General features: G+C 48.1%; 1 protein-coding gene across 1 annotated transcript; it reads right to left on the bottom strand.

Annotated features, from left to right (window-relative positions):
- Positions 1-8,688: 8,688 nt before the first annotated feature.
- On the bottom strand, positions 8,689-23,561 carry FGG (fibrinogen gamma chain). The gene is made up of 10 exons (XM_078594375.1): positions 23,219-23,561; positions 19,135-19,173; positions 17,369-17,552; positions 15,577-15,670; positions 14,865-15,001; positions 14,304-14,434; positions 13,496-13,674; positions 12,168-12,294; positions 11,256-11,406; positions 8,689-9,470 (listed from the first exon to the last, which is right to left on the bottom strand). The coding sequence occupies exons 1-10, from the start codon at positions 23,291-23,293 to the stop codon at positions 9,289-9,291; spliced, it is 1,299 nt and encodes a 432-aa protein (XP_078450501.1). The 5' UTR covers positions 23,294-23,561; the 3' UTR covers positions 8,689-9,288.
- Between the last annotated feature and the right edge of the window lie 3,646 nt (positions 23,562-27,207).

The raw sequence follows: 27,207 nt of genomic DNA, 5'->3' as shown, positions 1-27,207 counted from the left end.
AGGGGCACACCGAGAACCCGCTAGTAGGTTCCAGAAGGGGGGCGTAGCCGGGGGCGGAGCCAGGCCACGCTGACAGTACAAGAGGGGCCCCTGTGGGGGACCTCGGGGCTGTCGTCTGGAGTGGGATCCCATCGTGCTGCTGCTGGAGTCTGTACCGTCGTCTCCATCTTCACCATCTCGGCGTCGCCAGTGTTACTGTCAGGCCGTGTTAATAAACAGAGTGCCTCCTACTCGTAGTGTCTCCGAGTCAGTCACTACAATTGTATGCCGTATTCCTATTTATAATCCAGAGACGACACAATTAGTATCACTAGGAGATGGCTAAGGCTGGTTTACAAAAATATTTAGATCGCGGCATTCCAGACTGTTGCGGCTGAAATGAAGTACTGGGTAATAACTCAACGTGGCGGCCCTGCAATGACAGGCTCACTATTGATGGAAGGGCTTCCACCTGAGGTCGCTCAGGAGAGCCCGTTTACAGTTTAGTGTTTCTGGTCTGCATTTCCACGCTAGCCAGACAGAAGTCTAGGAAGAGGCGGGATTACCCAAAATGTATCCCCCCCCACCTCCAAATGTGCCCTGACAATCGACTGTGGTGTACTTATATATACTGTTGGGGTTAGGTGGAGGAATTTAAGATGCTTGCCCAATTGTTGCAAAGCTCCGCTGCGAGATAGGATTGAATCGGTAAACGCTGCATTGGACGTCCTGTGCGCTTAACATTGCGACACCATGGCACATGTTTGAGCTGGTGTTGCTAAAATATGTGGTAACTGACAAGTATTATACCGCTCAGGGAGGCAAAGGAGAGCCCAGCAAACATTAAAGTGCATGCTAGTGTAGTGGGTACAGATTGAGACCGAGACTTCTTGGAGGCAAAACGTTAATTCAATAACATCCTTAACACGAGGGGTAGCTGCCCCTCCACCAGGTAACCTAGGGAGGTTTATCCTCTGGGCCAGCTACTCTGAACACACGGGGTGGCTATAGCGGACCGGACCCCAGCTCGGGTCTGGGTCCCGTAGTTGGAGCTCCTCTCCCAGGCGACGACGTGGAGATCTTCATTCGGACAACAGCAGCCGGTGCCGCTCAGAACCCCGGCTTATATCCCCAGTCCCGGGCTCGCCCCACCCCGGGACACAAAGACTCGAGAAGGACCTGTCCCTGGACACGTGGTTCCCCCAGCCCACTTGTTGGGGGTCCCGGGGTCTGTACCTCCGGTCACTCGACCTCTGGGTTCAACCGGAGTGCCATGGCCCCTCTCAACCCCGGACCTTCTATGACACTCTTCCGCCCCCTATCCTCCCGGGGCTGGCACTACACACAGAGCACAGTGCCGTTCGTACAGCCACTCGCACGGACGTCTGCGACGTCGACATTGCGCAACCCGCTTCACACAGTGTCGTGCAGTGACATCCGGCAATGTCACTCCACTAGAGTGCCGCCCAGTGGCTACACAAATGTAAATACAATTGATGAGTAGACGCAGGAACCAGCGTGGGGAAACGACGACCGTGAAGTCGTAGTGCGCTCCAGTGGGTCGTTACCAGCTCTCACGCGAATCCTCGTCGAGAGCGAAATCAATACCGCACTTAGCATCATCGGCAGCAGACCTCAGATGCAATCTACTCCCCGTGGTGGCTTCCTGTGCTGGCGAACATCGACCTCACAGCCAGTGGCGGATTATCCTCGTAGCACAAGCAGCTACATATACTACGGGCCCCGCACTTTCAAATGCCCCGCGCTAAATGCTTTCAAGCTACACATTCCGCTTCAGCGATTCTGCACTTGCTCTATTACTATAGTACTATACTGCCTTCAACTTTTATGGACGACTGGGTGTTTAAGGTTAAAGATTTGTCTTATTATCTGGCTGTATAGCAAATTAAAAAATATAATTACTTTACTGTGCAAGTAAAAAAATTTGTGTTTTAATATTCTCAGGTTTTTTCGGTAAAGTCACGTAAGTAAAAACATTAAAATTAATGAAAGTAAAATAAAACAAAACAAAATAAAATAAAATTCACGACGTTTCGGAGGCAACACAAGTCTCCGTCATCAGGTGGGACCGTCACAGCCGAATTAGCTGCATCAAGTGAAGCAATGATTCAAGATGTAATCCCTTATAAGCAAGTTGAAGGGAGGTGGAGAGGGGGGGGAGCTTATCAGGCTGTGGTAGCCAATGAATGGAAACGTATCGGGAGGGAGGAGGAGCGGTGATCAAAGACTGCACGCAGTGCTCAACACAATGAATGGAGACGTGTCGGGACGAAGGGCGAGCGGCGATCAAAGACTGCACGCAGTGCTCAACACAATGAATGGAGACGCGCCGGGACGGAGGGCGAGCGGTGATCAAAGACATCACGTAGTGCTCAACACAATGAATGGAAACGTGGCGAGCGGTGATCAAAGAACAATGAAGAGATTACTGTTAAACACTGTGGATGTTAACACTCGGTGAAGTAAATTAAAATAGTGCCTGTCAGATAAGATGGTCCAAAAAGTGTAATTAAGTCTTTTTTGCGTGGTTAATAACATCTTTCCAGTGATTACTGAGTTTGTACCCATCATCACGGTTGAAATTATGTCTGTGTTTGTATATTTGTATGGCTTCGTGTACAAACCTTTGATGGTAGCCCGGAGGTTTGCAGAGAACCTTGGTCTCGGAAAAGACAATTTCATGAGAGCCCGCCGAGTTGTAGCAATGATCGGCAACGGCCGAAGAATCAGTTCTGCCGTGTTTCAGATCTGACTTGTGCTCGCGGACACGATCAGCAACATGACGTTTTGTTTCTCCAATGTAGCAATCACCACAAATGCAACTCAATTTGTAGACTCCAGGATACTGTAAGTCAGGAACGACATCCTTCACAGATGGAATCAGATCACGGATTTTATGCACTGTACTGAATCGGACTTGGATCTTATGTTTGTTTAGAATTTTGGAGATCTTTTTGGTCACGCCTGCTATGTATGGTAACGTGATAGTTTTGGTCAGAGTTTCATGTGGTTGTTTCTGTGTGGTGGGAGAGACAGCTTGGCGGATAGTGCGGTCAGAGTATCCGTTCATCCTGAGGGCCCGATGTACATGTCTTAATTCATCAGTCAGGTGGTGTTGGTCAGAAATGCCATGGGCTCTGTGGTATAGCGTTTTGATGAGAGAATTCTTTTGAGATGGGTGGTGGTGGGAATCCGGTTTCAAGTAGGAATTTGTGTGGGTGGCTTTCCTGTAGACAGAATGTCCCAAGGATCCGTCAAGCCTCCTCTTAAACAGAATATCCAAGAATGGTAGTTTACCGTCTTTCTCCACTTCCATGGTGAATCTGATAGATGGGTGTCTAGAATTGATGTGGTCCAAGAAGTGGTTCAATGCTGGGAGGCCATGTGGCCAGATGACGAAAGTGTCATCCACATATCTCTTCCACAGGGAAGGACGCAGGGTGAATGTCTGGATGGCGTCTGATTCAAACTTTTCCATGAACATGTTGGCTATAACTGGTGACAAGGGGGAGCCCATAGGGGTACCCTCATTCTGTTTGTAGATGGTGCCATTCCAGGTAAAATAGGTGTTGGTGAGGCAATGCCTAACCAGCGCAGGTACATCAGAATTCAATCCATGTTGGACTAAGTCCTCAATTATTGTTAGGGTGTCCGGTACTGGGACTTTGGTAAACAAAGATACTACATCAAAGCTGACGAGGATGTCATCAGGAGATAGTACCATGTCCTTAACCATAGAGACTAATTGGGTTGAGTTGAGTACTGCCGAAGAGGTCTTGCCTGTGAAGGGGAGCAGAGTATCTGATAGAAAACGGGCTAGTTTGTACGTCGGAGAGTTTATCGTCGACACGATGGGTCGTAGCGGGGTGCCTTCTTTATGGATTTTTGGAAGACCATAGAGTCTGGGAGGTCTTGCCGCCGATGGTTTTAGAGAGGGACGTTTGCTTGGTTCGATTAGGGAAGTCGAACTCGTGATGATACTGTTGGTTTTTGTCGTTAGGCTTTTAGTGGGATCGTTTTTAATTTTGGAGTAACTCCCATCATTAAGCAGGTCCAGGATTTTGTTGTTGTATGAATCTTTATCCATGATGACCGTGGCATTGCCCTTGTCTGCCGAGAGGATGACTATATCATCTCTCTTTTTTAAATTCGCGAGTTCAGAGCGTTCGTTTTTGCTGATGTTACTAGTGGGTTTCTTAGCATTCTTAAGAATAGTAGCTATTTCAGCTCTTGCTACATCCGCATGGATGTGTCCTATGCCTCTGAGGGCTACATCAATCTGAGAAATCATATCCTCTACTGGTATATATTTAGGGGTGACGGCGAAATTTAGTCCTTTGGCCAGTACCGTATTTAGATTGTCAGAAATTGGAATGTTACTCTGATTAATCACGGTCTTGTTAACATCCAGCTTTGCGATGTGTGGCTCTGGTTTCTTTTTAGATAAGAGGTTGAATTTAGAAATCAGGTTAGCTTTGCATTTGGCTGACATTGAGTCAGCAGAAGCAGAAGTCATGTTATCAACGTGGTTCCAATCAGAAGGTGACATTTTTTGTGTTAACATTAGATGTGTTTGTAAGAGAGTCTTGTCTAAATTATCGAGTTCAGATCGGAGTAACCTTATTCTCTCCGAGATTAGTGATAGGCTAGCTTTAAATAAGATCTGTTTGGAGTTCGGTGAGGACACAGCAGCGGATGTGAGTACAGTGCATAAAATCCGTGATCTGATTCCATCTGTGAAGGATGTCGTTCCTGACTTACAGTATCCTGGAGTCTACAAATTGAGTTGCATTTGTGGTGATTGCTACATTGGAGAAACAAAACGTCATGTTGCTGATCGTGTCCGCGAGCACAAGTCAGATCTGAAACACGGCAGAACTGATTCTTCGGCCGTTGCCGATCATTGCTACAACTCGGCGGGCTCTCATGAAATTGTCTTTTCCGAGACCAAGGTTCTCTGCAAACCTCCGGGCTACCATCAAAGGTTTGTACACGAAGCCATACAAATATACAAACACAGACATAATTTCAACCGTGATGATGGGTACAAACTCAGTAATCACTGGAAAGATGTTATTAACCACGCAAAAAAGACTTAATTACACTTTTTGGACCATCTTATCTGACAGGCACTATTTTAATTTACTTCACCGAGTGTTAACATCCACAGTGTTTAACAGTAATCTCTTCATTGTTCTTTGATCACCGCTCGCCACGTTTCCATTCATTGTGTTGAGCACTACGTGATGTCTTTGATCACCGCTCGCCCTCCGTCCCGGCGCGTCTCCATTCATTGTGTTGAGCACTGCGTGCAGTCTTTGATCGCCGCTCGCCCTCCGTCCCGACACGTCTCCATTCATTGTGTTGAGCACTGCGTGCAGTCTTTGATCACCGCTCCTCCTCCCTCCCGATACGTTTCCATTCATTGGCTACCACAGCCTGATAAGCTCTCCCCCCCTCTCCACCTCCCTTCAACTTGCTTATAAGGGATTACATCTTGAATCATTGCTTCACTTGATGCAGCTAATTCGGCTGTGACGGTCCCACCTGATGACGGAGACTTGTGTTGCCTCCGAAACGTCGTGAATTTTATTTTATTTTGTTTTGTTTTATTTTACTTTCATTAATTTTAATGTTTTTACTTACGTGACTTTACCGAAAAAACCTGAGAATATGAATCATTGCAGTCACGAAAGCTTCAAATCTAGAATTGTGTTTTAATATTTGTGTTTTTTTTTATTTACACCCCCTTTATAACATATTCTCCAGGCTCCGCACTAGCTTTATCCGGCAACTGCCCACAGCCAACATTCGACGCGATGCCGTGACGACCCGGGGAGCACTCCAATAGCACGGACAACACCGCTCTGCCGCTCCGACAAGACCTAAAGGAAACCCTACGCCATCGACTAAACTCCGGGAAACCTTTCTCGGTGCGCGCCTCCGCAATATGAGCTTAAAATAACTACAGTATTTGTAAATCGGCACTCGCTGGACGAGATCGTGGGCTGCTGCTATAGAAGGGGCCAGGGACGTAAACTGTGGGGCAGGTGGCAGCGTTTTGCGACGCGTGGGAGCCCAGTCGGCCACAAGGGGGCCCCGAATCCACAGATAAACAAGTACAAAATGTTTAGAAATTTAAAGAAATGTTCTATAAACAATTCCCTGGACCATGACCGATTAGCGCATCTGGCTATCATATCAATAGAGCGTAAAGTTGCACGATCCATCCCCTTAGAGGAAATCATATACCGGTGGGGCCGGCGTGAAAGCAAGACGCATGGATGGATAACTTAATTGTGAGTTTTGTACCTTTAAATGTTTTTTTATTAATATTGTCACTGTGAGACTTCCTCTAAAGCAAATACACGGTGCAACTAAAACAATAAATACAGTATACAGTATATTTATTAGCCTACGTATTGTTGTATACAGGTTAAAAACATCCTCAGCTATTTCAGTAAAAGTCAGTCGGGAGAAATGAGGGGAGGCCCTCGGTCGTTTCTTGCATACCCCCCGTTGAAATAAGCACTTGCGCCCCTGGATGTGGCAAATAAAACACTTCATCGAGGACCCGAATGTGGAAACACAGGGTTTCTGTCTCCCACGACAAGTATGGACTTCGCTAAACCGCGCGCGAAATCAACGCGCGAGATGCCTTCCACAAATGGAGGCTCAAATAATCTCCGAGCTGCGACTTTGGTGACGTCCAAATCATCTCACATCACCGACAAATTCGCCGTCCGTGCAAACATCCTGGCGGTGTCGCTGCGATCCATACAGCACCCACTGCCTCCATAAGATCGGTTGCAGAAACTTAGCATTCATATTTAGCACGTTTCAAAGCTGTTGTTTTTATCCATCCAGCCACAGACAAAAAGTAAATTTTGTTTGTTTACAAGTTCCATGCATAATGTCCGTAGCATTGGTTTAACGCAAGCAAGCTCTGGGCCGGTTTTGGCATTCCGTGTGTCATCTTGCAGAGTATTAATAACTAGAGTCTAGCATCATGGCTTGACAAAAATCGAACAAAACAGACTCTGAATGGTGGACCAAAATCAGCCTCAGTGACGTAGCCAAGCGAATGCTGGGTTGCGCCTTTACTTTTTTGAAACGAGAAACAAAGGCAAACATGCACGACGTGGTGACTTCTTTAGCCGTGCTAATTGGATGTTTGCGCTTGCCAATGTATGTATGTTGAACTTCTTTCGCACCGTAACATAGCCCCATAACTGACGATATCAGGGAGCCTTCATGCAGCAGTGCATTGACAAAGTACTCTAAATTATTGTTATTACTTGCTTCTGGCATTCACACAGTTTTCTTCCTCTTTTGAATACTGAATTACTCATTCTACGAGCCAACGCGGAAGAGTAGGCCAAAACACCCTTCTAGAGGTAACTCGAGCGCTCGCATTTCTGCCAGCAATGACGCCAGGTGCCCCTGCAGTGTCCCGCAAGTGGGAAGCAGCAGGTGTAGAGGTCCGCAGACGCAGCGTCCCCCATTGTCGACATCAGCCTGCAGGATGACAGCGAGGGCTGCGACGGCGACCAGGAGATCACGCAAGCAGTCATCCCCACGCTCCCAGTCATCCCCACGCTCCCTCTCCGAGGCTCCAGCAGCCGGGGCCGTCTGAGGGATGACACCCTCGTTCTCCTCCTCGTCCGAAGACGACTTGTTGAACACCTTCCATCTAGTCAACATACCCGCTGTAGCCTCACACTAACTATACGTTTCAATCTGACACCAGTGTTGTGTATGTACGGAGGCACACGCACACTAAGTTGGAGACGGCACTTTAACTAAACAACTCGCAAATGGGGTAACTCTAACCGCTTTGGGTTCTATAATTGAGTGTGGCTACTCTATCGCTATGTGAGTACGGGTTAACTATAAACTAACAGGTCAGCCAGCACACGCTGCTGATCCACGATGCCCAGCCGAAGCCCGAAGTGCGGAGCGGAGCTCGGAGACGAAGACGCGGGACCCCAGGACGATCGCACAGACGAACCCCAGATTCCTTGTCGGGGCTTCCCTTTATCCCCCTGGGCGTGGCTTATCCATGCCCTATGCCCCGCCTCCTACTGTCAGAAGGCGGGGGTGGGTCGCGGCGTTTATGTGCGCTTTGGACTTCCGTTTATTCGGGACCCCGGGGTCCCGCCATACGGTTAATTTTATATCAGAAAATATTGTTAGAATTTATATTCTACTTTGTGTATATTTAATTTAATATTTTTAAAGGCTCAACACATTCCTCACTAACATGGTCTTAATATAAAAATTATATAACCTGCAACATTTTGGGAAATTGCCCTTCTCCATAGAAGATATACAAGAAAGAGGGCCTGATGAGAAAAAATATATAAAAAAGCCTTATTAATATGCCCATTCTGTTCCTCTTCCCTCCCCTTGCCTATCCAAACCGACCCCAACCCCTCCCTAACCACTCCCCCCTGTCCTGTCACCATAACTATACCACCGCTTTTAATAACCCCACTAATTTATTTTAAACACAAACTGAATTTCTGGTTTCGGACGAAAACGAATCCAGACCGAAAGTCTGCTGCAAACTTCGTTGCGGTGAGTTATTACCCGATCATATTTAAGTAAGTAGCAGTGAATCACAAGGCCATATAACCAACCACTTTGACATCCAAACACTCCCGTAAAACATTTTGCAAAGCATAATTGAAGGGTCATTCGCTTTTTTTTATTGAGAACTTTGATGGCAATACCTTTATTTAATAACCATTTTGTTAGTAAATAAAATATATGCAACAAAAAAACACGAACCACGATAATCACGATGGGACTATACTTTCTAAAACGGACGGAACGATAAATTGTGGGCCCTATGTCATACAATATATCGTAGTATCATTCTCGTGTCCACTCATTCACGTGGGTGCCAGTTGCTGGGTGGGAGAATTGTTGGGGAACAGGCGGATTGGGGGATTATTTCGTCATTTTTTACAACGAAAAATTACGATTTTTGTTTTACCAGGTAAGGCCCACTGAGCTATACAGCTCTTTTTCAGAAGTGACCTGGCCACAAATGACAGCTCAACAAATTGGCTTATCGCATGGACATTTTTTTTATAGCAGCCAAATACTCTCAACGCATGTTTCTAAATTTGGAGGGAAAAACAGGGGAGAACATGCAAACTCAAAATATACAGACGTCAGGGGTCGGGATCGGGATCGAACCCACGACATCCTGTATACCAGGCGAGGCAATTAACATCTCCTAGCCACCGTGTCATGAGGAGGTGAAGGCCAAGTCCCTGCTCAGTTGTCCCCGCGGCTGTTGCCCTTGCTCTGCTGCTGGCCACCATGCCCAGAGAGGTCCCTGCCCATGGGCAGCAGCTTCATGGTGGTCATCTTGAGCGAATACCAGCGGTCGTGCCACGTGGCCCAGATGATGCCATCATCATATGGGTATTCCACATCCGCCTTGCGGTATTTTCCACCTGGCAGGGTGGGGCATTATCGTCACCATCAATTTTCATCATCATAATGTCTATCACTATTAACCGTCATCATGAATCGTCCCAATTGAAACCAAGATTATCATCGTCATCCCCATTACCATAATCGTTGCTATTGTTATGAACACCATAATCGATTATTGCTATTGTAACCATCATTATCATCGCTATCATAGCCATGTCATCAATAATCGCTATTATAATGACCACCTTCATCATTGCTATTGTCATCATCATCGTCGTGATCTCGAATATGACCACCATCATCACTATAATAATCATATCTTGTAGCCACGATCAGCATCATCATAATCATAACATGGCAATGGCAATGTCCTGAGTCAGCCCACTGCCATATGAAGGACTTTTCTGACGCCGGTCATCAGGGGTTAGTGGAGGTGGAGAGCACTTTAGCATACAATGGATTTTTCTACACTGACCTCTGCTGTCCACAACATGGACCCCACAGCAGCGTATGCAAGCAAAGCAAATCTACTGTTAAATTGAATGTCGTACATCGTGCATTGCATATCCTTCTCTCTCAGGACTGAAGCATCGGTAGATATGTGAACATCAATTTCAAAAATGACAGTTACAGCATGCACAACTGCCACTACACTGGGTGCGGGCGGTTCATTTGTTAAGGCAGACGCGTGACGGTCGGATACGTGACGTCCTGCAATATAATCTACGAAAACTGAACTACATTTATTATTGTGTATGCAGTTCGATCCGTGTTACATGTCGTGCGCCTGAAGAACCATTGATTTTCATCGATGGTGCGACGTATTTGACACTCCCCTGACTGCGAGCGGAAGAGTTTGCAATGCCCTCCGCAAAAACCGCTCGGTTATGAAAATTGCGGTCACTCCGATGCTGCCCCCCTACTGCCCTGGAACCGACCTTCCTCGGACCGTCCACACCGCCGAACTCCCAAAGTAAACTCCCTCTGTTGGTTTCTTGTTCAAATTACAAGAGACCATCGATTAATTATCCGGGTGGCTTCGGTAAAGGAGGGGAAGGGGGCTCCGGATTTTCAAAAACGCCGGGATAATCACTGCATCATTATTTAAAATAGCAGATTTTTTTTGCACATCCTTGTGTAATGCTTCGTGTTTAGGTGTAATGCGTATGTTTTTTTATTGAGTGGTTTGAATTTGTTTACTCTATGAAAGTGACATAAATAAACATATAGAGAAAAATAAATATCCTACTCTAAAAAGTTACCGTATTTACCAGAGGTGGGACAAAGTCATTGTTATGCAAGTCCAAGTCGAGTCGCAAGTCATCAAATTCATGACTCGAGTCTGACTCGAGTCCAAGTCACGTGACTCGAGTCCACATCTCATAGGTGGGACAAAGTCATTGTTATGCAAGTCCAAGTCGAGTCGCAAGTCATCAAATTCATGACTCGAGTCTGACTCGAGTCCAAGTCACATGACTCGAGTCCACACCTCTGGTATTTACTATACCATATTTACAACTACAATCTTGAAGACTCTGCATGGGGTGATGTACATAGTACTACGGGCTCTTGTTTCAACAATTTGTGTTTGACAATCGCCAGACTGATGCACCCTTTAGACCGGTGCTCCGGCGAATGCCGAATTACAAAGCAAATTTCGCCGGATCGCAATGTGTATTTTCTGTTTTTATTACTGTAGTTATCAGCCGTGAAAAATCTATATACGTGCAGTATTTTCATCCATCTTGCCTAGCCCACCTCTCTCCTCCTTTCCCCTCGTTATCGCCCCGTCCTCATCATACCGTAGTAGTATTTGCCGTTCAGGTGCCCCGCATGGCACCGGTTCATCCACCATCCCGAGCCGTCCTGCTCGGCGCACGAGCCCTCGTACTTGTCGTTGTCGCGTTCCGGCGTAGAGAACAGCATGCCCAGGTGCGTCGTGTAGAACTTATCCTGCGTGACGCCGAGTGGACACAGCGACAACAATTATGAGAGCCGGGATGTGGATGCCACGGTAAAGAGACGTTGACCACCTCGCCTGGTATGCAGGAGGTCGTGGGTTCGATCCCAACCCTGACGCCTGCTGTATATTTGGAGCTTGCATGTTCTCCCCTTGGTCGCGTGGATTTTTTCTCCGGGGTTTTCCCCTCCACATATAGAAACATGCATTTCGAGTATTTTGCTGCTATGAATTTCAACGTGATAAGCCACTTTGTTGAGCTATCATTTGTGATAGCCAGGTCGCTTCTGAAAAAAGCTATATAGCCCAGTGGGCCTTACCTGGTAATATAAAAAATAGTTGAAATAGTTTCATAGATTCGTTGATAGAGTTGATTAATGGACTACGTTTATTGCACTTGATTTCCAGGGCCCTTTTAACAATTGTGGCAACCTCTACATCTTAGGTTTTGTGCTGCATTGCTCTGCAATGAGTGTCGGTCGGCGTGGCGGCCGACGTTTCACTCCACAATGCTCGGAGCTTCTACAAGAAGTGTGGGTGCCTCCTACCTCTTCCAAGACGTCTGACCAAGACGTCTGAAGATGAGACCATGTACCCTCTAGGAGGGGCTCTCTAGAGCTCCCTCTGGTGGAGGCTCTTCCGCTAGCAGTCGCGTGAGCGAACAATTGTAGGGCTGCATCCCTTTACATACGTCACAAGCGGCAATCATTCGGATAAAGAAACACAAGGGGAAATTGAAAGCGCGGTGCCTCACCTGCGGGTCGTCGCCAAAGTCGAATCCATCAAAGGCGTTGCCGGCATCACCGTCAAGGTACATGGAGTAGAAGAGGCGGTACTCGTCAGACTCTGGCGTCAACTTGAAGTGTCCATAGTCCGCGTACCTGCATACAGGTCGTCATCATCATCTGCCATGGTCAATCCACTGCTAGATGAAGACCTCCCCCGCAAAACCTCAATCATATCCTGCAATCCCACGAAGCAACGATGCACCCAGAACCTGCACAAGAGTTGATTCTTCACTCGATCTCCTCGGCGGACGTATACAACATAAAACTCAATAATTTACAGCCCTTTATCGATCTACTACTGGATAAAAATCTTTCCATGTCATGTCGATCATGGAAGTTGTTAGACAAAGGTTCACCACGCTGATCAGTGTGCAATGAATTAAAGAACAAACACAAGTGAACATGAGCAGAGCACGTCACTGGAAGGGTTGAAGGCCGACATTCGAGACTGAACAATGGAGTGGCAACCCAATAAGAGAATGAGCCTGAGATGATGAAGTTTTCCACGGAGATGATGTAATGGGATCAGCTTGGGTTCTAGATGAATTGTTGAATCGCAAGCCCGTGAGAGCGTGGAAGATGAGATATGAGGAAGATCGACTCCAAGGGAAACGTCACGGACTTACGTTGAGTTGATGATCCACTTTCATAGAGATGTATTCATTAAAACTACAACTGTTTAGTTTCATAGAAATCTAAAGACTCCTTTTAAAGAAATACGACAAACATGAAGTGATGAGTATTTTCAGTGTTTTTTAGTTTTTTATTTTTATTTTCTATCTACGTGATTTTACCGAAAGAACCAAAGAATATGAATTCCTGCAGTCACGAAAGTGTTTAAGTAAAATTGAATGAAGTGATGAGCTCAGCTTGTGTGCAGGACCTAGATCAGGGGTCGGCAACCTGCGGCTTCGGAGTCGCGTTTGGCTCTTGATGGAACTGCTTCGTGACGCGATGTAGAGGTGTGTGTAGTCACATGCATTACGGCCCTTTAAATATCGCGTTTTGCACTCATGAGATCACAAATGTGCCGGGGAGATAGATGCATTGTTGCATCACGAGATTATTAAAGATGGGGAAGGCCTTCATCCAACAGTGAATAGCTCATGGCCGAGGATGACGACGACAATGACGACGGAGGAGAAGAAGAAAGAACAAAATGGTACGCTCTGTCCAAACCTGCCCTCCTCTCCGTAGCCAAGCGGCTGGGCCCCAGTGCAGTCGCACCGCCTGCACACCTGATCACTACACAAGTGTGCCCAGGTAATTTTACCCAGGTGAACTCGCCTCTCACCTGTACGTGTTCTCCCAGTCGGTGAGGTCGATGCGCAGGCGGTAGGCTTGCTGCCCGGTCAGCAGGTGGATCTTCTCGTTTCCGAGCCAGAACTCGGTGGTGAGCGTCGGCGCCAGGTACCCGAAGCCCTCGCGGTATGACACCCAGTCGCGCGTAAAGTTCACGCTTCCATCGTGACGCTGGTGTGGCACGGGCAGGCAAGCGAGAAGGCACGCGCATGAGCGTGCGTGCGTGCGTTTGCGAATGTATACAAGTGCGTAACTGTTATCAAGATTGGTTTCTGTGTAGGGGGTTCGTTAAGGACTCTACTGCTTTGCAATTGAATGCAATCACCCTCCAACTTACAATGGAGGGCAGAGGAGTGATGCTCGCAAAAATGAGTAGAGTTCTAGATTTGAAGCTGTCGCGACTGCAAGGATTCATACTCTTAGGTTTTTTCGGTAAAGTCACGTAGGTAAAAATAAAAATAAACCTACGTGACTTTACCTAAAAAACCTAAGAGAATAAGTAGAGTGCCAGGCAGCTAAAATGCATTAATGCCAATCACACAGCATGTTGGCAGAGTTAGGAGGACAGGTACGCATTTGCCAGTTATCAACCCATGACACCTAGGTTTGTCCTGTGACCTGACAGTTAGCTTTTAACACTTCACATGACGTTAAAATGGATCTAAGCTCGGTGGTGATGTCACCACCACTTAGCGGTGAATGACAGCAGCTGTTGTTTATGTTTGTGTGTGTGATGGGCAAATAAAAGCCACCATCATCATTACTCTCCTCCACGTGCCACCATGAGTACCCGCACGTACATGCTGGATGACGGTCCAGCCATTGCCATTCTCGATTTCGCAGAAGACCAGGAAGGGCTGCTTGGCCTTGAGGGGTTTGATGTAGTAGAGTCCGCTGTCCTTGCCCCCGTTATCCACCACCTGCTGGCAGTCTAGGGAGGGTCACGGGATACACGTGGAGACAAGAGGATGAGACACGACAAACACGGAACACGCCGGACGCAAGGGGCTGGATGATAAGAGGCGCGTTGATCATAACAGGATTAGACAAAGAAAAAAACAGAACACGAGGGAAAAGATCAAACTTGACAGGGAGGACACGCGATTTAGGAACACGTGGGGCACATATAAAACATGCGACACAGGTGCAGGTGGACAGGAAGACGAGAAATATCCCATGGTGATGGGGTATCTCATGCTGTCTGTGTTGTATATGTGCCGTTTTTATTTTTCATTGAGAATATATCCCTGCGTGCGTGCGTGTGTTGCCTGTTGTGCCACGTGTACTGTAGTGTTTATGGGTGACTTCTTGGTGCCTCTGTTACACACATGATTGAGTGTGTCTGTGTGTGTGAGCGATACCTTTCCCGGTGATGGGCGATATCTTGTTGGCTGTCGTGTCCTGGCAGGAGCGTGAGCACGTCTGCCGGATGTCAATGAGCTGCTGCTGCAGTCGCGTCACGAGCTGCTGGTTCACGCGCCACATCTCGGACAGCTCCCTGCCAAGGGGCACAGCACAAAGATTGAAGAGACAGCCTCCGCACATCGCTCATAGCTTGAACAATTAAAGCAAATTGAGTGAAACTGTCCTTAAGCCATTGTCCCAATAAAATAGTTGATCGGTGCCAACTCGGGTGGCGAATTATTACAATGATATTATCGAAGAATTATATTTCTGGATTCCAAATACGCCAGATGGAAAGGTGTCACTGGCAGTGTTTTCTGAGATGTAATTAAATAACAGTATTATAGCACCTTTGATGGAGAACATCAGTTTGGAAAATATATTATTTTTAAACTAATCTGACATTGGATATCTACAGAATAATAAAATAACTAGGAAACGTGTCTATAAAACAGACGGTGCATACGCTAATTTGTCTGCCAATGTTGGATACTGCCCATGGCGACCACTGGCCAACAGTGGACACTACCCGTGGTGGATATTCGGAGCATTTGCCACCCCACGTGGTACCGACCAACCCCCTTGGCTCACGGGCTAAAAGTTTGAGTAAATGCCTGACGAAATCTGCAACCACCCTGTATGGGGGAGCTTTGGTTGGGAAAGTCGTACTGGATTTGGGCGTCGTGGCTGACTCCAATCTGCTCCAGGATCCGCACCTCCTCCAGAATTTGCTGCACTGTCTTCTGGCCCGAGTCCTTGATGACTGCACAGATCAACACAACCACCACCACAACCAAAATAAGCCACCACGGCCACCACTACCACAACCGAAGCAGCCACCAAAATTACCACCACCACCACCACGCAGCCTCAACCACCACAGCCATTGCCACCCCAACCAAAACGACCTCCAAAACCACCACCACAACAGCCACAATCATCACAACCAAAACCACCATCGCCAGAACCACCGTAACCACAAGCAACATAATTGTTAGCAACATTGTCGTCACAAAAAAATATATATATTTAGCAGAGATTCACCATATATACATCATAAGACTGCTGGGAAAAGCGATGTGCCTATTAGGGCCAGCCAACTTTGTTTCCCTCCTGATGCTGTTCACCAGCCTGAGTTGACCTGCGGGAAGCTCGGGCAATGTTCTAACACCACGTGTTAGCCACGGTTGGGAATGGAACTCAGGCTGGCCACTGAACCCTGGGATTCTCAAATCTGTCCAAAAGTTTGTGTCGCAACTGCTCCCCCCCCCCCCCCCCCCCACAAACCTCCATACAACGCCATTGACAATCCACTGCTGGATGAGGGCTACCACACGCCGTGCAGGTTGTGGGGATTGTTTGACCGAACATCGCCACGCTGGTCAGTGAGGGTTGGTGAAGGGAGAGGGCGGCATAGACGGAGCATATTACAGTTCAACAGTGGATTTCGCCACACTGCCTTCTGCTGCCCACCACATCGCTCTGTGCAGCAACCTATAACACCTGTTTTCTACATGATAGTTCCCATCCAAGCATTGTCCAGGCTCATCCTCCGCTTAGCCTCGGAGATCAGGTGAGGTTGGGCATTCCATATGATTTGTGAATAGATCATTGTAAGCATAATGGTTAACATCAGTGATTATAACAGCATAATCAGATTTTTCTAAAAAGCACACTTAGATTATGAGAACCCCTGGCCTTACTCCCAAAGTAGAAGGTTACTTGGCCACTGCTGGCGGAAGGGCCTCCGCCAGAGGGAGCCCTAGAAAGCCCCCCTCGAGGATATTTGTCCTGCTGTGTTACGCTGGCCAGTTGTATTGGAAGCAAGGTGGGAGTGTATACTCTTAGTTTTTTAAGTAAAGTCACGTAGGTAAAAAATGAAATTAAAATTAATAAAAATAAAATAATAAAAATCACGACGTTTCGGAGGCAACACAAGTCTCCGTCATCAGGTGGGACCGTCACAGCCAGATTTGCTGTATCACTTGATACACTTGATACAGCAAATCTGTCTGTGACGGTCCCACCTGATGACGGAGACTTGTGTTGCCCCCGAAACGTCGTGATTTTTATCATTTTATTTTTATTAATTTTAATTTCATTTTTTACCTACGTGACTTTACCGAAAAAACTAAGAGTATAAATCCTTGCAGTCACGAAAGCTTCAAATCAAGGTGGGAGTGCCCACGTTTTACCCCGCAACACGCGACTCGCCCAATCGACTGTGTGCCCATTTGTACTTCTGGGTGGCGACAGCGCCTTGGGATTCGGAGCAACGTTTTTAAAACCGAACCTACCGCTTCTTTATTTCTAAGTCCAATGGCCGAACCCGACTAAATGATCAAATTATGATCAATATTATTACGACGACTGCAATGTTTGGCAACGACTAATTCTGCCACTGCACGTGCCCTCCTTCTGCGAGTGCCCGCGCGTCCTCCTCCTCCGCCTCCTCCCTCACTCTGTGCCTCGTCGCGCGTGATCCGCACGTCCTCGTTCACGATGTTCACGTTGCCCTCCACGATGCCGTGCTTGGCCGCGAGCTGCGTGAGCACCGAGTCGATGAAGCTCGAGTCCTCGTCCACGCCCTTGGCGTACTGCGACAGCACGTCCGCCACGCCGCACGTCGTGGGGCAGTAGCGGCCCTGTGGTGGGTGGGTGGGTAGTGGGGGGGGTCACGGTTACGGTGGGGTCAGGAGAGAGTGACGGAGAGAGACATATGTCAGGCATGATGTTACCAAAGACAAACATCCCCCCCCCCCACTCTTCGTATAGCCTTAACAGACATGGGTACGTACGTGAGTAATCAACAACAACAACAACAACCGCCATTCGTCACTAATTGGCGGCGACGTCACCACGACGCTTGTGCCAGGCTATGTGCACGTTGAGGCCACGTGAAGTGTCGAACGCCCGCTGGCAGGAGGTCACGGGGCAGACCCAGGTGCCACGGGTCGACTGACCGAGATGACTGGCTGATGCACCACCTGTGCCCCCTACTGTGCCAACTTGCTGTGCTTTAGCCACACGTGAGTAATCACACACATGGAGACGCACACAGGTACATTCACGTGGACACAAAGACATCACCATGAAGAGTTTTTGGTATTTTTGGATGTGTTCTGATTTATGTTTGCTTCATTGCTGAACTTTATTTGGGGTGTTTCGCTTTTGTCATGTTGGTGTCTCGGGTCACTCTTGCAAACGACACTATGTTGGCATCTTGAGTTCTCAGCTGGTTAAACAAAATAAACTTGAGCATTAACACAATCATGTTGACCACCATAATAATTATAATCATCTTCACTGATATCACCACCTTGATCATCAATATCACAGGTCACGTGAGATGTCACCACCACTATGACCAACCATCATCGCAATCATCATCGTCACTACCAGGATCATCATTCACGTCATCATCAAGCACCACAGGTGGCACATGCGAAGTGATCATCATTGTACACGTACAGCCCGATTGTCAGCCCACTGCTGAATCGATGTTAATTGATCAATTGACGTGTCGCTACACCACTGATGGTCACCGAATGGGAATGCACGAGGGTGTTTCAAAGAGAAACAGACTTTTCATGTTTCTGCAAACTATGTAACTGTGAATATGCGCTAATGTGAAAGTTTACTGCTCCAGATGTTGACACGAGGTGGCAGGCATTAACGTCATCAAAGATAGTGGCACCGTTGCACGACTGCACGTTTAAATAAATATGATCGGCTATTCTTTGCTGTTGTCCTCAGACGTTGTAGAGACAAGTCAAATGTATCACAGAATGGAGCTGCGATATGGTGGCAACTGTACGAACCGTGGCACTGTTTGGAAATGGCTGCAATCAGCATGTGAGCGAGTTTGTGACGACGACAAAAGCCAGTTGATGCTTCAGCCAATGTTGATCATCTTGAGAGATTGGTTTTGCGTGACGGACAAGTAAGCACACATCGGCGAGAATAGTTCAGTAATCCATGTAAAGCTGAATTTCTGAAAAGTGTATGCACGTTGCGTTCCAGAATGTGAATGGCAGGCAGTGAATTAAACGGAATAGGGATATGTCGTGCCCTATCGGCCAGATTCCTACTCGAAGGCAATATGTTAATGTGCCACTAGAGCCGTTCTGCCCAATAATCGTGGTGTGGATGAATCCTCGTGTGGATGAGACGCGTCTTCCGTGAGGAAGCGATGGCCGAGGTGTGCTGCGAGGTGCGGAAACTTACGAATTCGGGATCATTGGAGCACTGCTTGAGGTCCCTGACCTGGCAACAGAGAGAGTAATGGTGAGGAAGAGAACAAACGTTAGTCAGTGTGAGTCAAAGCCGTAGCCATGGAGTCAACATTGGGGGGACCAAATTTTCCAGGGTGTCTGGGGGTCCCAAATCAGAAAAATATCTAAATTTGAAAACGAATTTCCCCCAAGGGGGGTAATTGTACACACGTGCGGGTTGGGAACAGTGGGGTCGAATCGGGACATGCTGCTGTTGCTGGGGGCCAACGAGTGAGTCGGAGACGGCCCGTTAGGCAATTATGATGCAGGGCAGTGATTGGCCGGTTGTTGTTGTTGAGTACAAGGTGGCGCCTCCAAGTCTGGGAATGGAGACAGGGTGCAGCAGGGGCCGGGGGCGCGGGGCGTTAGGGGGGGACGCCAACTAATTAATTGGGAATTAATGAGGAGGGGGATAAATAGGGGAGCGTCAGAGCAAGACGGGAGTTGTGCTGGGAACTGGACGGAGTCGGTCGGGGCAGAAAAAGAAGCATAGAGTAGCAGCGGAGAAGAAGACAAAGCATGGAGTAGCAGTGGAGAGGAAGAAGAAGTGTAGGGTAGCAGTGGAGTGGAAGAAGACGTATAGGGTAGCAGTGGAGACGGAGAAGCTGAACGAGAGAGATAGTCGGAGTGAGACGGGGAAGCCGAACGAGAGCGACAGAGTGAGACAAAGAAGCCGAGAGAGAGCGACGGCTGGAGTGGGACGGGGAAGCAGCGAAGGGAGTCGGGAGAGATGGAGAGAGAGAGGGAGGAATGGAGCGAGCGAGGCCGGCGGGGCGCGGCGAGCGAGCGGAGAACGCGTTAAAGGATGGTGGCTTAATGTGCTGTGTTGGACAACTAAAGTGACGACAGAAAAGGAAGAAGTTGACCGCGTAAAGTTCAACACTACACATAGATTAAAAGGGGTAGAGTCGGAGATCAGAGCTGATACCCTGGGTTCGAATCCAGGCAGCCGATCGTGATCAATGGCGGAGCCAAGATTTTCAGGTAGGAGGGGCAACCCCTCCAGCAATGAAAAATGATAGGAGTTGTTAGTTAGTTAGTAAGTAAGGACTTTTCCCTTGCTTTTTATTCGACGCGTGTGCGGCGATGGCGCAGCCATCGATCGAGGGTCGAATTCGAACCGCGTTGTGTGATCAGCATCGCGCTCGCTGAAGGTGTTGATGCTTTCAGGGAAGTCGTGGACTGGATACGCAACTGCGCACAATTCTGAGTCACTTATAACTGCTTTGCCGTTACTTATTTGCAATTATGAACTAAGACTATTGTCCTATCATCTCATATAGAGTCCCTGGCACATAATAATATGCTACGCAGTGGGAGTCGCAAAATGCCGATTTATTACTAATAAACCCCAATGATCCAATCGAAATTAGGGATTTCGATCGGATCATTGGGGGGGGGGGGGCACGTGCCACCCCCTCCCCCCACTGGCTCTGCCAGTGATCGTAATTAAACCTTAGCTTTTCAAGTATAGTTGGTGGTCTCAGCCCAACCACTGCACGCACAAAAAGCGCCCATCACATTCAATTTGGTTCTGCTATTAATTTTGTTTAATTCCAACTCTGATCAAGGCCGTAGTCATGAAGTCAACATTGGGGGAGACCAAATCTTCCAGGGGGTCTGGACCCCCCCCTAGAAAAAAAATCTAAATTTGAAAACGAATTTCCTGCCTAAAATATTAAAAAATTAACTAACACATAGGATTAACTTTTTATTTACCGTATTTTTTACAATAATGTCTAATATTGTATTACATTGCTCTGTTTTTTTCTTTTTTACCTTTTCTTGTTTCATTCGCAGAGATTAGGGATTAATAAAGTACAACTATAACTACAATCATATGAACAGAAATCTATTTTATAGCAATATATTTTGGGGGGGGATATGTCCCCCCCCCCAATATATATCATAATTACGGCCTTGACTCAGATTTATTACAAATATAAGCTCGCCTGCCATGAGACGAGCATTACTCTCAGTGGCAGAGCGAAGTAGGAAAGTGCTGCTCCCAACGGTGTGCGGCAGATGGTCACTTGACTGGATCTCAGCGGCTTCTCTGTGATAGCCACATCTCTGGACCGTTCTCGAATGCAAACTGATCGCACTGCTTTGCGAGATTTCCGAATGGGATTCGTGTCTCACGAAGCGACACCGACAGCACATTCGGGGTAAAATGTGGGTAGGAAAATCCCAAATAAGAGAGAAAGACGGACAAGGGGGATGGGGGAGGGGGAAATAGAGATATGATGATACAGGGCGGGGGGTGATGGGTGGGGGAGAAGAGTTCAGAGAGTGAGGTGGGGGTTGGAGGGGACAAGGGCACAGGGAGAAGCAAGGACACAGATAACGGATCGCTTGCCTGGAGGTCACTGATTAATCATTAAATGTAATAATTCAGTTATTATTACCTCCATGCCAAATGTTTTTAATGATAACATATTCTTTAAAGTAATTGAAACACAACCTTACTTTAAATACCAGTATAGTGTATAAGTATATAACTATGCAATTGTATCTGACCAAAGTATGTTTGGGGTTTTTAGAACGTCTTTGTGTAATGTGGCAAATTTTTTAGATGATCAAAAATAATTATTCTTACCTGCAATTGTAAAATTTGCAATTTAGTGATTTTATTTCAGATGAACTATTTTGTGCTGGAACCATAAGTAGTCAGACGAGTTAACTATTACTATTTAAAATTTTATTTTTATTTTGCCAGGTAAGGCCCACTGAGCTAGATATCTCTTCTTCAGAAGAGACCTGGTCACAAACGATAGGCCAATAAAGTGGTTTGTCGTGTGGACATTTATAGCAGACAAATACTCGAAACGCATATTTATTAATATGAAGGGAAACCCCGGAGGATCCGGAGAAAAATCCACGCGACCACAGGCGTGCTCTTCGCGACCCACCGCTCTCCGTTCTTTGGAGGTTTCTAGTTTAAATAGATGGTGTAGTATTACAGGCATTTGTCAATCCACCGCTGGATGAAGGCCTTCGTCATGTCCGTGTTAATCATAGAGGTCGGTTGACCATACTAAACCAACGCTGGTCAGTGCGCATTGGTAAACTGTGGTAGCGCAGGACCGGTTCAGATATCGCTCGCCACGGATGTTGGCCGTGGTCGGGATTCTAAAATGTGGTCACCGCAAACCGCTGTGGGCACCGCTCCACTTCCTTGGTCACCAATGGAAAGAGTCACCCAAACGACGGAGTTGGTGCCGTGAGATCAAGGTAAGAACCTCGGTGTTCGTCTGGATTAGATTCAGAGCTCTGTGCGACACGTGCAGCGTGTGACGACTCAATTTGTATCTGAATGGAGGTAAATCCGTCACCTCGGAAAGATGAATCGGGGTATAGGTTGCGTGGAAACATTTTGGACAATCATGCTCTAGAGCAAGGGTGGGGAACGTGTTGCCCGCGGGCCGTATAAGGCCCGCAAAATCATTTGGTCTCGCCCTGCCAAGGCAACCGCAGGCGGGACTCGAAATTCAATAAATCTAGGAGAAAATCTGGAAAAGCAGTTGCAAGTAGCAACATCATCAATACCAGCTAACATCACATGCCTCACCAAAGAGAAGCAGTTCCAGCCAGCACATTAGGGGTGAGTTAATTAAATGTTTGACCAGATATAACGGGCTAATTTTTAAGTTGATAATTTTGTATGGCCCGCGAATGATGTTATAAATATCCAAATAGCCCTTGGCAGAAAAAATGGTTCCCCACCCCTGCTCTAGAGGATGAGGCGATAAGTTAGAGTCCTGGATGACGGTGGGTGTGGTTGGAGACGTCCCTATATAGATGAAGTTATGAGTTAACGTGCTGAACGAGGTGATGTATTTTGTGATGTCAGTGACATCCCTCTAACATAAGGACAGCGCTTAAAGTCCCGGACAGGGTGAAAGGTAAAGCTTGGAATGAAACCGTCCTTACGAATATTGTGTCCGTGTGTCAGTGTTCCGGCGATAAACCTGCTTCACCTGTGTGTACGTATGTGTGCCCCGTATGCGCGTGTGTGTGCGCACGTGTCAACTCACCTGCGCGTGCACCTGCAGGGAGCACGTAAGCGCGGACAAGAAGGCGAGGAAGATGCGCGTCCCGGTCCTGCCCATGTTTGTATCTTTCTTGCCTCGTCTGCCTGTGTCGATGTATAACAGACAAATTCAGTACCCCGTGTGCACTATACACACGCACACAGCCACGAACCACAGTTTGATTAACTGTGTCAGTCAGCGATGTTCCTCCTCACTCGACTCTGAACTCGAAGTCGGGTGGTAGTGGTGGTGGTGATGTGGCTGAGTCTGGCTTCGAGACCCGTGATGTGCCCAGATTTAAAGGGCTGTGTTTGGACGGGAGGGGGGGGTGGCGGTGACAACTCCGGCCGAGGCGGTGGGGCAAAGCGTGGGCACTTGCGTGACGTCACTGATAAAGCTGGGCCAGGAGCATCGTGTGACGTACATCGCGTGTGTGTTTGCTTGTTTGTGTGAATTGTGAACGGTTCTCGAGATGATGCATCATCGTGGTCATCACCACGATGATGCATCTTCTCACTGCCGGATGAGGGCCTCCTCCCCACGCCGTACTAGTCGTGGGCATTATATTTGACCATACTTCCCCACGCTTCATCTGTGCGGGGTTATTTGGTGAACTTTGCCGAACCATCTCTCTGCCCCATGCTGACAACACAATCCCACGGTCATCGCCTCCTTCGTGTTGCCAGATCGCGCGGCTGGTTGCACGGTTGATAACACCGAGCTCTTGAGGACCGCTCTTTGAGTCTTATCACCACCGCCGCCGCCACCTTCTCTAGGTTGTACGCAGTATATATAGCTCCTTCATTTGGTCTTCTCGTTGTTACACAGTCAGCACGTCCGTCGATGGACACTCTCACGGCATCATGGTCGCCACCTCCATCTGGATTTAGATTGGAAACTCATTTGCTTGAAACTGCTTTTTGTGTTTAGTTTGTTGTCCTTCCCCCGCACCTCCGATTAGCACGGTTGGCTATGTACGGTGCGAAAGAAGTTCAACATACATTGAGGTTTCCCCTCGGTCACTCTTCTCAATGAGCCAATCCAGTGCATGTCTCTGTCACTTGTGGTCTGTTGCATATGAAGTTGTTTCAGTGAGTTCTCTTCTCTTATTTTGCTGTAATTCATAGCACAAGGGGCAATTGCCCCTTAGTGTGTTTTGATGTAACCAATGCATTTTGCGCGCGCGCGCGCACAAACCCTGACAGTGATATCCCCAGCGCTTACCTGCCACGTCCCGTTCAGAACTTCCAAGTTGTTTGACCTATCCTGCTTGGGGCAGGGCAGGTCGCTAAAGAGCCGATGTGGTCGAGACTAAGAACTGGAGGGGCAGCCAAATGAGTGATCTCAACCGACAGGTGGACTAATTAAATCAGTTCATGTGCGGGAGCGACATGGATCATGGCAGGGCCATGAGAGATGGCGACTTTTCTGGGGAGGCTGTCGTCCAGTAGCTGATAGATCGTACTTCGGACACATCTAAATCGGTTATTGTTGAATGTGTGTCCTGTACCAATAGGCCGTGCATACGGGGAGCGGTAGCGAGGAATCGAACTCAGGTCACCCAAATTCTATTCCGGGCCACAGCTATATCACAGTTGGGAGTGATATCTGAACCTGCCGTGGGCCTCCCCGAGATCGACTTGGCCTTAAATGAGTGCCTGGTGCGGTCTCTAAACATCGGCACTGAGAAGACAAAGGCGACCTCGCGTGGTGTTGGCTACCCACCCGCTCGTGCGCCACTCCGACCTTCAGTATCTTAAAGGCTAACCGGAGGGGATATTTGTTTTTTCGTTCGTGTGACTGTTTTGTGCTGCACGTGTGCCGCATGCGTGGCCAGGTAAGTGCACGTACATGGGGAGCGGTTCCCACTCACAGGCAACATCAGTGACGAAGATCTGAACCGATCCTGGACCTCCCCTAGGTCGACTCAGCCTTAACGAGCGTACCTGGTGCGGTGTGTTAAACATCGGCACTGGGGTAGCGTTATCCACCCACCCACCGTCTCGTCGTGCCGTGCCGGCCTTAATAGGTGCTCGCTAACAGCACAGCAGCACTTGGCGTAAGAGTATGTTAAAGGCTATTCGGGGGATCTTTGTATGCCCGCGTGCGCGAGACTGTGTGTGCGTCGATGTGCTGTGCTCACAGTTGCGCCAGTTGCTCTCAGATAAAAGTGATGACCCTGATATCCTCCGACATCAAACGGCCGTTCTGATCAAATAGGGATGCGCACACAACACACACACACACACGTGCCCACACGCACGTGCGCACACACACATTGGGGGCCCACACATTCCAAGCCACTCAACTTCACAGGCCTGTTGTGTTCGCGAGCATCAAAGAAGGCCGACACAGCGGAACACGAGAGGGGGGGTGGCAGGGTGTGGTCGGAACAACGCCCCAGACAGTCTTGGTGTGTCCCCCCCCCCCCCCCCCCGTTGTTCGATGCCACAACTTTATTCCAGGGACTCGTGTCGGGTTGAGTTGATCTGTGTACCCAGGACTGAATATTCCCAGAACCGATTCAGATAGCCGTCACGGACGTGTGCCGTGGGTAGGACTCTAACTTGGATTCGTAGCGCCATCGCTGCACACAAACGACGAAGATCTCCCACGTAGCCGTAACAGGTTGTTGGGGCAAGTGCTCTTAGCGTGCATCTATGAGGGCCGGAACGACACACAAGGAGGTGGATGACCAACACCACACCCGAACGCCTTTGTCTCCCCAGTGGCGATGTTTTTCACACACAAAAGCAGGTACTCATTTGAGACTGAGTCGACCTCGATTTATAAAGTGTACTCACACACCATACCAACATTCAAAGATCCCAAACACCCATACATGAGTGCTCATGGTAATTGAGTACTGATAGGCGGCACAGTGGTTCCGTCCTCTGCGATACATTTGCCAATCTAAGAAATATTCCCGGCCCCGGCTAGCATCAGTGTCGATAATCTTATTTGAATCGGTCCTTCGCTTCCCCCTTCAACTCACGCTGACCAGCGTGGTGAAGTATGGCTAAATAACCTCCCATAGCCGACATGGCCCTGGTGAGGACATCATCCAACAGTGAATCATACATTACGTTTATAGAACGTCTTTATACGAGGTGCTCAAGGCGCTGTACATTAGGGAAATAAATAAATATTGATGTTCCCTTGGCCAACAGGAGGAAAAACTAAGAAGACAAATGGAAGCAGTGGATAGACAACGGGTTGTATTTTATTGCTATATTATAGACGTAATACAACTGATTACTAATGACCCCCCCAACACAAATGGTACTCCATATCCGGAGACTAACAGACTCCAAAATTCGTAACTTAACACTTATTTATTGCCACCATCGTCACTACCACCATCATCACCACCGGCACCTAATGCATGTGTAGGGGTGTTAGAGAGAGAGCCCGTTATGCATGGCAGCCTATGGTAAACAAACACAGTAGGCGGGGCTACATGTGTGCACGAGCAGGTGCCCTCTGCGACGTCCGCGCCAGACACCCTGGGGGGTCGATTCGGTCGTTATGATCCCCCGGGGCCCCACCCCTCAGGGAGGGGTTGGGTATAAAAGGGGAATGTATCGAAGGGCTCGGGAGTGATGTTTAGCTAAAGAAGAGGAGGAGGAAGACGTCTGAGATAGAGCCCTGGACTCCCCCTGGTACGCCGTCCTTATCAGGACCGCGCAGGCTCGAGCCAGTGGCGTGGTACCAGAGCCAGAGCCAGTGCTGGTCTGGACTCTGGGTACCGGGCCCGACTGACCAGTGTCGGGCCAAGATAGCCTCCCCTAGCCCATTAGCGGAGGACTCAGAGGCAGGCTAAGGTTAGCCTAGAGGTGTGTCCTCAGATAGACGGGTGAGGGGGCCGATACCCCCTCAATTGTGTATGTCACAAAGTTGGTGTTCAAATAAACAAGTGTGCCTCCAACTCCGGTGTCATCGAGTCGTAAGCGTTACTACATCTGGCGTCAGAAGTGAAACAAAGTACGAAC

The sequence above is a fragment of the Lampetra planeri genome, chromosome 5 (genome assembly GCF_965212315.1).
Source record: "Lampetra planeri chromosome 5, kcLamPlan1.2.h2, whole genome shotgun sequence".
Lineage (NCBI taxonomy): Eukaryota > Metazoa > Chordata > Hyperoartia > Petromyzontiformes > Petromyzontidae > Lampetra > Lampetra planeri.
The sequence above is the reverse complement of the archived record's forward strand: the minus strand, read 5'-3'. Positions and strand labels throughout refer to the sequence as shown.